The sequence below is a fragment of the Rhinoraja longicauda genome, chromosome 34 (assembly GCF_053455715.1).
Source record: "Rhinoraja longicauda isolate Sanriku21f chromosome 34, sRhiLon1.1, whole genome shotgun sequence".
Taxonomy (NCBI): Eukaryota; Metazoa; Chordata; class Chondrichthyes; order Rajiformes; family Arhynchobatidae; genus Rhinoraja; species Rhinoraja longicauda.
This window is the reverse complement of record NC_135986.1, coordinates 12,312,242-12,325,292: the sequence shown is the minus strand read 5'-3', so window position 1 is coordinate 12,325,292 and position 13,051 is coordinate 12,312,242. Positions and strand designations below refer to the sequence as shown.

The window sequence follows — 13,051 nt, the reverse complement described above, 5'->3', positions numbered from 1 at the left end:
TAAGCCGCGGTCTTACCTTGAATTCCCGAAGAGCAACCTGTGCTTCTAAACGACAAGTCCAACATTTTTTTACCGGCTTCGTGGGATTTGAACACAGGAGACAAATAGATCCATGGTGTGGGTTAATTGACCATGCAGACCCACGATTTTTCCTCTTAAAAATTTCCCACTGCTTTGCATTTTTGCAGTGATTCTCTTTCAATCCATTCGTAACCATCAGTTAGAACTGGCTTTTATTCAGATCACCCTTGAAAGCTTTGACCCCCAACTCTAAGCCCGTGCTCCCTGTTTCCTAAAACAACCAACCGCACACATCTGTTCAATATCCTCTCAACATATGGTGCAACAGAGAACAACTCCATCTTTTCCGATCTAACGACTGATCTCAAACCTTTAATCCTGAGAAATATTAGGAGAATTGATAGCAGCAAATCTTACCTTAAAGATCAAAAATACGACTGCTGAGGAATCCAATGCTCCGTTGTACACCGTGATCACTGTCGACCGCTTGCTCCCAAATAGATTTCCAACCTGGAAGTCAAACGAAAACCCAACATTTAGCCTGTTCCCCAGTGCGCAGAGAAGCCGATAAAACATTTCATGTTCGCTATCTTCATTACTGTGGAGGGAGAACAAAATGTCGGACGATACTTGTGCCAATACATGAATAACGAGCCACGATTTCAACCCTGTGACTCATATTACACTGAGATAGGCATGGCCATAATATTTGCACTAGTCTAGAAATCTAATCTTAGTATCAAACAAAGCACTCTGAGAGGACAATGCTGTGGAAGCGCCAACATACCGGAGGGATTCCAGCGACGGACAGCTGTCGGCAGTAATGATGCAGCAGTAGGCATTACTGTGGGCAGTAATGATGAAGCGCCACTCTGCTGGAGGGCTTCGAGTGAGGACGGCCACGCAGTCTGAGAGCAGTACTCGTCACGCTGTCAGGGATTCAATATGAGCGAGCTGAACATGTAGCGGGGATTTGCGAGCAATAATCCCACTGCAGGCAGAAGGCCAGATCACCTCCGACAAGCAGCGGGCCGGGACACAGCCGGCGAGCAACGGTCCGGGATATTAGCGACAAGCAGTGAGCAGGGACATTCCCGGCAAGCAGCGGGCCAGGAAACTGCCAGCAAGCAGCGCGCCGGGACACTTCCGGCACGCAGGGCTGACTCGCCTACCACGGTCATGACTAGCGCGGCTCGCCAAGAGGAACGGGTAACGCCCGGCGCATACCGATGACGAATGACCCGCCAGGTCGGCCCGGCTCGCCAAATGCGGACTCCGAAACGGAACCGAACCACCGGTGTGGACGGGAACCGCGCCGGGGAGAGCGAGGAGGGACCGAAAGCGTGGTGGACCGGCGTGAGCAATGGGGAGGATCCGGCCTGGAGACGCCGAGCAATGGGGTGGGGGTGACGACCAGGCGTGGGGCCGTCGAGAACAATGGGCGGCCCGGCGCCTGAGTGTGGGAGGGGATAGTGGGTGCCGAGAGAACGGTGAGATTCGATATGGGTGCCCGCCGACAACATTGGGAAGACCCGACGGTGGGCCGCCCAAAACGAAGGGAAAACGGACGGGGGGTGGAGAAGGGTGCAGGGGGGGGAGGGGCACTACTGCCACGTCTGGCGGCAGGCAGTAGATTTGACTGTTCGGTAGTTTTGTAACTTTGTCCGTATCAAAATGTGGCGACTCTTGTGTCCTGCCTAGATTGTACGCAAACGAAGCATTTCACGGGAGCATACTATCGAAAGGCGCAAAACAGAAAGACTCATTCTATTAGGGGTGGAACAGGAGGAACTGTCCAGAGTGGGGGCCAAAATGATGCATATTTATTGCGGTATGAGAACCACACCTTCCCAGCGCTTGTGATGTGAGACACCAACGTTATCGTGGGGCAGTGCTGATCGAGCGCAAAGTTAATGAACTGCCAGTTCGAAGGGTGCGCTACAATATTGGAGCGGCAGTGCTGGGTGAGCCCTGCGTTACGTGGAGGCAGTAGTGGGTGAACGACGCACTGATGGCAGCTAGTACGAGTCGCGGGGCCTTCCATCGCCCGTTTCGGCCACGAGACGTCTCAGCGCCCGGTGCGACTCGGCCGCGGGGACTTCCATCCCCTTGCGGGGACTGTGCGGGACGGTCGGGGACGAGCTGTCTGTCCGTGGGTGGGGGAAACCTTTCTCTTTTAGGTCTCTTCCTCACGGCGCGGGGTGCGGCTCGGCCGCGGGGCCTTCCATCGCCCGGTGCGGCTCGGCCGCTGGACTTAACAGTGCCCGGTGCGGCTTGGCCGCGGGGCCTTCCATCGCCCGGTGCGGCTCGGCCGCGGGGCCTAATATCGCTGGTGCGGCTCGGCCGCTGGACTTAACAGTGCCCGGGCCGCGGGGCCTAACATTGCCCGGTGCGGTTCGGCCACGGGACGTTTCATCGCTGGTGCGGCTCGGCCGCTGGACTTAACATCGCCCGGTGCGGCTCGGCCGCGGGACTTAGCTGCGCACGGCTCGGTCGCGGGGCCTTCCATCGCCCGGTTCGGCCACGATACGTCTCAGCGCCCGATGCGACTCGGCCGCGGGGACTTCCATCTCCTTGCGGGGACTGTTCGGTCGGTCGGGGACGAGCTGTCTGTCCGTGGGCGTAAGGAAGAGATTGGAAGTTTTGTTGCCTCCATCACAGTGAGGGGGTGTTTGGAGTCACTGTGATGGACGTTTGTGTTGGGGTCATGTGTCTTGTGTTCTTTTTTGTGTGTGACTGCTATGTAGTTTCGTTCGGTACCTTGGTACCGAATGACAAATAAAGCTCTGTTGAACTGTTGAACTGTTGAAATGTCCGGGGGGTGGGAAGCGCGGGAGCGCATTAGCGAAAGGCCCGGGGGGCGTGGGAGCGCATTAGTGAAAGGTCGGGGGGGGGGGCGGGGGCGAGCTGATCTGTTGAAGACGTGCGGCTCGCATTGCATTGTGACGTCACACGCTGAACACCGGCGGGGGGGGGGGGGGAAGCGCGAGCTGACCTCTCATACGTGCACGGGTGCCATTGTGACGTCACACGACGAAGCCCTTCAGGAAATGGGTTAGAAATGAAAATTTTAAACATTAAAATCTCTCTAGCATTACAAATGTAGCTTCAACTTGAATCAACGAAATGTTAATATATGGCCAGCATAATGATGAATATGGTGGTGCAAAAATTGTAGCGCTATGGTGTACCGTTTTGGCTGCGCGAGCGTCAAAAGTTAAGCTGTCCATATACACACATACACAGAGTTTTAGTAATATATAGATCGATATTTTGCCCCGCAACTATCTTTTCAACATTTCTCCTGTCACCTTGAATCTATGACCCCTTGCATTTAGTTTTTCATCTTCGGAAGAAAAAGGTTTGGATTGTCTGGCTATTCTATGCCTCTCATAATTTCCTGTATTCCCAACATGTGTCCTGGAGTATTGCGAACCCACTTTCTGAGGGGAAGTATTAAGAAAGGAAACACTGTCTGATTGAAAGTAGGAGAGAATACAAATTGTCGGAGGGGAAGTATTGGGAGATGACACACTGCCGGCATAGAAATATTAACAGTGTATTACTATATTAGTGTCTATATTACAGTCTTTAAAAGACTCTATTACAGTCTTTAAATGCGCTCCCCCTCTCCTCCTACCCTCTCCCTCTCCTCCTTCCCGCTCCTCCCCCCCTCCTCCTCCCCCTCCTCCCCCCCTCCTCCTCCCCCGTCATCCTCCCGCTCTTCCTCCCCATCCTCCTCCACCCTCCCCCCTCCTCCTCCACCTTCCCCTCACCCAGTCCACCCACCCTCCTCCTACCCCCCTTCACTTACTCTATCCCCCCTCAGCACTGCCGTCAGTCGGGCGGGTGCCCCCCTCTCGGCGCGCGAGAGGCGACTACACCTCCCGGCGGTGAGCGCGGCCCGATCTGAGGAGTGGCAGGCGCGAGGCATGCCGGGACGGGCGGCTGTGCTCCGGGCGGGGGGGGGCGGGCGAACGCATTAGTGAAAGGTCCGGGGGGGAGCGCATTAGTGAAAGGTCCGGGGGGGCGGGGGGGCGCATTAGGGAAAGGTCCGGAGGGGCGGGGGAGCGCATTAGTGAAAGGTCCGGGGGGAGCGCATTAGTGAAAGGCCCGGGGGAGCGGGGAGCACGGGAGCGCTTTAGCGAAAGGTCCGGGGGGTGCGTGGGAGCGCATTAGTGAAAAGTCCGGGGGGCGCATTAGTGAAAGGTCAGGGGGGGGGCGGGGGTGAGCTGATCTGTTAAAGACGTGCGGCTGGGATTGCGTTGTGACGTCACACGCTGACCTGACCCCTCATAGATGCACGGGTGCCATTGTGACGTCACACGACGAAGCCCTTCAGGAAATGGGTTAGAAATGAAAAATTTAAACTTTAAAATCTCTCTAGCTTTAAAAATGTACCTTCAATTTGAATGATATAAGTATTAATATATGGCCAGCATAATGATGAATATGGTGGTGCAAAAATTGTAGCGCTATGGTATACCGTTTTGGCTGCGCGAGCGTCCGAAATTAAACTGTCCACATACACACAAACACACAAACACACGGGCACAGAGTTTTAGTAATATACTAGCACAAGTGTGCCCGTTGGGCCCGTCCTCGTAGGGTTTCCATTTTAACCGTGAGGGGAGTGGGGGGGAGGGAAGGGGGAGGGATGGAGGAGGGAGGGAGGGGAAGGGGGGAGGGAGGGGGACCTCCCCTTTTCCCAGTACCCCTCTTTCCCCGTTGAGCCCGTCTTTGTAGGGTTTCCATTGTAACCGGGAGGAGGGGAGGGAGGGAAGGGGGAGGGAGGGAAGGAGGAGGGAGGTGTGGAGGGTGGAGGGGGAGGGGAGGGGGGAAGGGGGGAGGGGGAGGGAGAGGGGAGGGAGGGGGTAGGGGGAGGGGGAGGGAGGGGGAGGGGAGGGGGGAAGGGGAGGGAGGGGGACCTCCCCTTTTCGCAGTACCCCTCTTTCCCCGTTGGGCCCGTCCTCGTAGGGTTTCCATTGTAACCGGGAGGGGAGTGGGGGGGAGGGACGGGAGGAGGGAGATGTGGAGGGGGGAGGGGAGGGGGAGGGAGGGGGGAGGGGGAAGGGGCGGAGGGAGAGGGGAGGGAGGGGGTAGGGGGGAGGTGGAGGGAGGTGGAAGGGGGGAGGGAGGGGGACCACCCGTTTTCCCAGTACCCCTCTTTCCCCGTTGGGCCCGTCCTCGTAGGGTTTCCATTGTAACCGGGAGGCGGGGAGGGAGGGGGAGGGAGGGAGGAGGGGAGGGGGATGGAGGGGGGGAGGGGAGGGGGGAAGGGGTGGGAGGGGAGGGGGGAAGGGGGGAGGGGGAGGTGGAGGGAGGGGGAGGGAGGGGGGAAGGGGGGAGGGAAGGGGGGAGGGAGGAGGACATCCCCTTTTCCCATTACCCCTCTTTCCCCGTTGGGCCCGTCCCCGAGAGGTGAGGGAGGTGGGGAGGGATGGGGAGGGAGTTGGGGAGGAGGGGGGGAGGGAGTGGGGATGGAGGTGGGAAGGATTGGGGAGGAAGGGGTTGAGGGGGGAAGGGGGACCTCCCCTTTCTTTTTTCAAAACACTTGCCCCGGTGGCCCACGAGCATAGGGGCCCCATGCTGATCTGTGTATGTTAAGTGACTTGCAATAAAAAACACAACTTTAAAAAACAATCAGCTGCTTTTCGCAACAATGTTGCAACCATCTCACCCAAGCATTGTGACGTCACAAGCTGAAGACCTTGAAAAAAAAGGTTAAAAATAAAAACATGTAAATTTGTAAAGAGTAGACACCCAATAGCAGCTGCTTGTCCATTGTGACATCACACGCTGAAGACTAAATCCGCACCGCAGCGCCCCCTATAGGATCATCAATAATTAATGAGGAGGGGGGGACGCTTTAAAACCACTGTAACTTAAACAAATATACGACCGAATTAAATAAAAATATCATTTTCCAGCAGCTGTCAGCGTGGCGATTAAGGCGTTGGAAAAATCGTGGCGCTATGGTTCACCGTTTTGCCGAAATCAGCGAAACCGCAGATACATACATAACATATATTCACGAGATCTGAGTTTTAGTAGTATATAGATAGATAGATATTTTGCCCCGCAACTATCTTTTCAACATTTCTCCTGTCACCTTGAATCTATGACCCCTTGCATTTAGTTTTTCATCCTCGGAAGAAAAAGTTTTGGATTGTCTAGCATAATGATGAATATGGTGGTTCAAAAATTGTAGCGCGATGGTGTACCGTTTTGGCTGCGCGAGCGTCAAAAGTTAAGCTGTCCACATACACATATACACACAAACACACGGACACAGAGTTTTAGTAATATATAGATAGATATTTTGCCCCGCCACTATCTTTTCAACATTTCTCCTGTCACCTTGAATCTATGACCCCTTGCATTTAGTTTTTCATCCTCGGAAGAAAAAGGTTTGGATTGTCTAGCATAATGATGAATATGGTCGTGCAAAAATTGTAGCGCTATGGTGTACCGTTTTGGCTGCAACTATCTTTTCAACATTTCTCCTAGCCAATCTATGCCTCTCATAATTTCCTATATTCCCAACATGTGTCCTGGAGTATCGCGAACCCACTTTCTGAGGGGAAGTATTAAGAAAGGAAACACTGTCTGATTGAAAGTAGCAGAGAATACACATTGTAGGAGGGGAGGTATTGGGAGATGACACACTGCCGGCATAGAAATATTAACAGTGTATTACTATATTAGTGTCTATATTACAGTCTTTAAAAGACTATATTACAGTTTAAATGATTTTGCGATGCAATTTCATGGGGAATGTTGAGAGGGCGAATATCGGAGGGCAATATAAAGTGGGTGGTTGTGTGTGAACGAAAGCGCTAATATGTGCAATGCATGCTCAGTAATCCCCATGGTCTGTCCATTACACATCGGATATTGCAATACTCCATATTCACTGGCCCTTCAGCATTGCAATGATTCCGCAATCATGCGCCATCCACATCACAAATCATCCTGTAGACTGCCCCGGCGGCAACTCAGTCGACCCTCAGGACTGTCCATGCTGGAGAGTACAAATCGTTGAAAGCACTAACCCTCCGTCAGACACATGGTCCTCCCCTTTGCTTGCTTGGCCATCCGATGCCCCCCCCACCCACCCCTCCATGCCCTGCCTTATGATGTGTGGCCGTTCTTCAGCTCCATCCTCCAATCCCAGAATTGGGCTACCTGCACATTTGTGATGAACAAGAGGAGTCCACCCACGCCCAGCAGTGAGATTGCAGGGAACAGCAGCGCTGATGATGCTGGAACAAAAGCATAAGATAGGGTGAACAGAGATAAAGTAACGCCCTTCTTATTGATCTTAAAACAATAATTGTACAAAACGTGCCACAAATCTACATTACATAAATTCCACCCAAATGCGCTTTCCTAAACATAAATGTTGACCACGAGCCGCAGAGAGTGACTTCACCTTGTGGAAGGGTGACTACGTTATTTTTCATCTGCACGATAGGATAAGATCCCCTAGTTCTGCTCCTACGGCAGTGTTGATATCGCAAAGTACTGCTCCTGCGGCAGTGACGACAACCCTCACATTTGCTCGTCTACCTGGGTTGAGATCCCCCAGCTCTGCTCCTCCGGCAGTGTTGAGATCCCTCAGCACTTATCCTCCGACAGTATTGATATTCTTCAAATCTGTTCATCTGGCAGTAGGGAGATCACTCAGCTCTACTCCGTCATGAGCGATGAGATGCTTCAGCTCTGCTTTTCCGCCAGTGTTGAAATCCCTCAGCTCCACTTCTCCAGCAGTGATGAGTTCCCTCAATTTTTCTTCCTCGTCAGTGTTGAAATCCCCGGGACTGCTTCTCCGGAAGTGACGAGGACCTACAGCTTTTAACCCAACAGAACATATCTGATTCTCCTGCGAATGCGCTTGCCTCTGATCTGCTGCAGCTGACTTACCCGAGCACGAAGGCTTCCGGTGAGATCTGCCAACAGGCGATCATACAGTACCACTAGTGGCTGGAGACTCCCACCTTGGTCTTAAAACGGCCAATTTTTTAAATCTCGGACAAGGCTCTCCCTAGCACGATCTCTAATGCGCTATTTCTATCTTTCTGGACTTATTTTCTTCTTTGCCCTCCTCCATATGACTGTTTCTCTTTCTCATTTTCTGCCGTTCCCTCGCTCGCCGACGCCTTTCCCGCCCAGATCCATTCTCACAGTGAGTCTCGGTCACTTTGACGCGCATAGGATTTACCCAGGTAAGGACGAAAAGGGATTTACTCACCATTAGTGGAGAATGCGATCATTAGGTTGCCCATTGTGTACAAGAATCTGGGAAGATACAGGTTCAAATTACTGTCTTTTTATTTCTGTCTTGCATTGAAATTGTGTACCGCCCGCCCTTCAATCTACCCCAATCCCCAAGTGAAGGATAAACAATCAATAACCTACAGACATTTTGAACACGCAGACGAACAATAGGGTCGCTGACATTTCTCAAATGAAATTAACATCATGAGATCTTGTCTAGGCCTCGGCTGAAGATTTGCGTCCAGTTTAGCTCCTCGACCACCCTGTCCTACACTCGTCCACCTGCCCTGCAATTCAACTTCTATACCGGCGCAATGGGTTGGTGCAGAGGGAACCGTTTAACGCTGATCTAATTCACCACCATGACCGTTTTCTTCACCACCCTCAAAAACGATCCGTTAATTATGGTTCACTCCTGCTACATTAACATTCAATTAACATTCTGGGTATCAGTTCCCGTTCGTGGAAGGTCTCGCATGTCTTTTTCCTCGGTGTGTTGGAACGCCCCCTAATCACGACTTTAAACACTTGACCCGGCTAATAACTATCACGCTCCCCCCATTCTGTCAGCGCCTTATTCTGCCGTGTTTTATGTAACGTGGCGGAAGCAAAGATTACCGTTGGGGTGAAATGTATTTCGGCAACTCTACGGCATGGTTGAAATCGTAAAAGCTTGAAATAAAGGCGAGGAACCGGGTATTTCGGGAGCTATGTGTTTAATAGGTTCTCTAGACCAGTCGAGTCTGCCAGAGGACGATCGCGCCTAAAACCCCGTCCTTTATACCCGTAGCTAACGGCCGCCCCCTGGACCTTGCGGTTCTATCGTTAATCTGTTTTGTATTTCTATTGAAATATTCCTCAGACAGATCTATTGCGATCAACACATATTCACACTATTCATTGCCACCACATCTCAGTTCATTCCCATCTCCACCCAAGCGTACACTTCCCTTTATTATCCACACACGTGCCCTTTTCTGCAACGTAAAATAGAGTATCTTATAGCTTTTCTGGTCGGGAGAAAATGACATTTCATTATCAATTAGGTTTCCTTTACTAGTTCTATGTCTTGGAATCTTCCCAAAACCTAATTCTGCTTTTGTGGAATCCGGACGCTCCCCGACATTATTGCAATGTCATGATAATGCTCCCTGTTCCTCGACAGGATTGCGCCACCATGAATGTTTGTTATGATCCACCTTTTTAATCTTGCTCATCCTCCACTACCACCACACCTCTTTCTGCCTCATCATCTTTCCAACGTTCCTCTCCTGTTAATAATTCCTATCATAATTCCCAGAAGGTACTCCACACATCTCCGCCACCTGCCCTGTCATTTCCTCAAACCTGAACTCCTCTGACGGTCTAAGATACCGTCCAGTGCCCTGCACCCCTCCAGCGACTTCGCTCGCATCTCCCAACCATTAGCCCCGGCTTTCCAGGTGACTTACATGGCTAGTAATCGGGTTGCCATGGTGCCGCAGTAGTCGAGTAGGAAGCCATTGGCGATCGTTGCGACAGGCATGACGAAAGAGGCAATGGTGAAGATGAGCGTGAAGCGTTCGTCCTGCATGTCACAATCTAAGATAAATAGAGAGGGGGGATGAGAGACGGAGCGAGGGCGGGAGCGATTGAAAATAATATCGATTGAAGTAGAAAGTAACAGTCACTAAATAATATAGCGGGAAGAAGATATAAGCAAGTGGGAGACAAGTGGGGACGTGCGTTGAAGTGAGAGCGGACACGGGTCAGGCAAAGAGATTTAGAGAGAACTAGACCAAGTGGACCCGTTGGGCCCATTTCTCGAAGAGGGGGGACAGGTCAGGGGAGAGGGTATGATTGAGTGAGGCCTGGACACAAAGCCTCTCTTGTATTGTAGCACACTCAACCCCCCACTAAATCCCCCCTTATCCCCCCCTCCTCCCCTACTAACCCACTCCATTCCCCCGAGAGACCCCCCACTTGCCCCTCCCCTGCCCCCACCCGGGAAGGCGGGGGGAACGCATCCGCTGCTCTAGATGTCAACTTATTTACATCGGCGAAACCAAGCGCAGGCTCGGCTGAACACCTGCGCTCGGTCCGCATTAACCAAACTGATTTATTCACAAAATGCTGGGGTATTTATTCAGACTGATCTCCCGGTGGCCGAGCACTTCAACTCCCCCTCCCATTCCCAGTCTGAACTTTCTGTCATGGGCCTCCTCCAGTGCCATTGTGAGGCCCACCGGAAATTGGAGGAACAGCACCTCATATTTCGCCTGGGCAGTTTGCAGCCCAGTGGTATGAACATCGACTTCTCCAACTTTAGATAGTTCCTCTGTCCCTCCCTTCCCCTCCTCCTTCCCAGATCTCCCTCTATCTTCCTGTCTCCACCTATATCCTTCCTTTGGCCCGCCCCCCTGACATCAGTCTGAAGAATGGTCTCGACCCGAAACGTCACCCATTCCTTCTCTCCCGAGATGCTGCCTGACCTGCTGAGTTACTCCAGCATTTTGTGAATAAATTGAAAGTAGGCATGCAGGTGCAGCAGGCAGTGAAGAAAACGAATGGTATGTTGGCATTCATAGCGAGGGGATTTGAGTATAGGAGCCGAGATGTTCTGCTGCAGTTGTACATGGCACTGGTGAGACCACACCTGGAGTATTGCGTACAGTTTTGGTCTCCTAATCTGAGGAAATACATTCTTGCCATAGAGGGAGTGCAGAGAAAGTTCACCAGATTGATTCCTGGGATGGCGGGACTTTCATATGAAGAAAGACTGGATAGACTCGGCTTGTACTCGCTGGAATTTAGAAGATTGAGGGGGGATCCTATAGAAACTTACAAAATTCTTAAGGGGTTGGACAGGCTAGATGCAGGAAGATTGTTCCCGATGTTGGGGAAGTCCAGAACAAGGGGTCACAGTTTAAGGATAAGGGGGAAGTCTTTTAAGACCGAGATGAGAACGTTTTTTTTCACACAGAGAGTGGTGAATCTGTGGAATTCTCTGCCACAGAAGGTAGTTGAGGCCAGTTCATTGGCTATATTTAAGAGGGAGTTAGATGTGGCCCTTGTGGCTAATGGGATCAGGAGGTATGGAGAGAAGGCAGGTACGGGATACTGAGTTGGATTATCAGCCATGATCATATTGAATGGCGGTGTAGGCTCGAAGGGCCGAATGGCCTACTCCTGCACCTATTTTCTATGTTTCTATGTTTCTATGTTTCACACACACACACACACACACACACACACACACACACACACACACACACACACACACACACACACACACACACACACACGCGCGTGCGCGCGCGCGCGAAAGCAGAGAGGTACACACATAGGGCATATTACAGGGCAGGGGTCTATGGGATACAATATGGGTTCAAAACACATAGGATCATAATTAGGCCATTCGGCTCATCGAGTTTCATCTGCCATTCATCGATAGCTGGTCTACCTTTCCATCTCAACCGCATCCTCCTGCCTTCTTGCCGTAATGTTTAACATCCTTACTAATGACGAAGCTATCAATCTACGATTTAAACATACCCAAAGACGGCTTCTACAGCTGTCTTTGGTTATGAACTCTACACTTTCACCACACTCTGGCTGAAGACTAAAGATATTTCTCATCATCTCCTATCTGATGGCTCGTCGTTTTATTTTTGAGGCTATGCCCTAAGTGTCTAGACTGTCCCACGAGTGGAAACATCTTTTCCACATCTTTGTTTGGTAATCTGTGATCCATATTCGATAAAATGTGGAGCTAAAGATTTTGAGATAAATTGCAAGTATTTCCACACTGAAGCAGAGAAACTCGCAGCATCAAGCCTCCCTTCGTGGCGACCCTTCTCTCGTTCTCACATTTCAGTTGCCGAAACTTTTATTACCTACTTCCTCCATCCAACACTGCCCTGTCGCATTCTAACATATTTACATACGTTGCCTTGGATAAGTTATCACTCAAGTTTCCTTTCTTTCTTTTCGTCTCCGCCTCGGGGACGATTTAATTCGTCCTCCGCAATCATTCCCTTCTCCTGGTCTTTGCTTTGGCTTGACCTATGTCCCTTCTCCCGCCAAAAACAGCACACCCTCCTCCCCTCCATCGCTCGAAATTGTCCGCTCTCCGTCTCCCACAGACACTTATCCGTGGCATTCGCCGCTCCAGAATCGCTGGAGTTCTGTACCGACAGGCAAAGATCTGCGAAGTATTCTTTGGTCTTCAGCACAAACACCAGTGAGGGCCATCCGAGGATTATGCCCGCGAAACCAAAACACTCTATGACGCCAGTGGCAAATGTCAAATAACGTTTGACTCTGTCGCCCAACTTTTCCATCAAGGCAAGCACTCCTGATATGCTCCGAAATCCCTTGCTGTTTGCCAGTACAGCAACACCTCAGTTCTGTCCCTCTGACTGAGTAGCGTGCCCCTAAGGCTGTCTCCCTGACAGTGTAGTGTTTCCTAAAGAGGGGATGATTGATAGTATGACAGATCCACAGCTCTCCCTGTCAGGCTTTAGGGATTCCTTTGCAGTCTGCCTATTCCATCGATGTTCGTTGTCTGCCGGGGTGGCGGTGTTTCTAGAACAACACGTTCGAGGCAGGAGAGTGACGCATAACCAGTTAAAATCATCTGATTTATTTGATTTGCTTTGTATTTATTGTTTGAAAGTCCTGTTTGGCTTTGATTGCACCGCCTGCACTTCAGAAACCTGCGTTCGATTACGTTCAATCTATATCCCTGCACTTACTCCATGTGATTTAT

General features: G+C 51.3%; 1 protein-coding gene across 1 annotated transcript in view; it reads right to left on the bottom strand.

Moving 5' to 3' along the window:
• The window catches only part of LOC144609570 (equilibrative nucleobase transporter 1-like), a 15,830-nt gene extending 3,207 nt beyond the window's left edge, over positions 1–12,623 (bottom strand). Inside the window, exons 1-5 of the mRNA XM_078428077.1 lie at positions 12,428–12,623; positions 9,753–9,882; positions 8,276–8,322; positions 7,210–7,286; positions 430–531 (exon numbers count right to left, since the gene is read on the bottom strand). Of these exons, the coding sequence (XP_078284203.1) occupies positions 430–531; positions 7,210–7,286; positions 8,276–8,322; positions 9,753–9,882; positions 12,428–12,623 (552 nt within the window). The remainder of the gene's footprint in view (positions 1–429; positions 532–7,209; positions 7,287–8,275; positions 8,323–9,752; positions 9,883–12,427) is intronic.
• Positions 12,624–13,051: the final 428 nt, after the last annotated feature.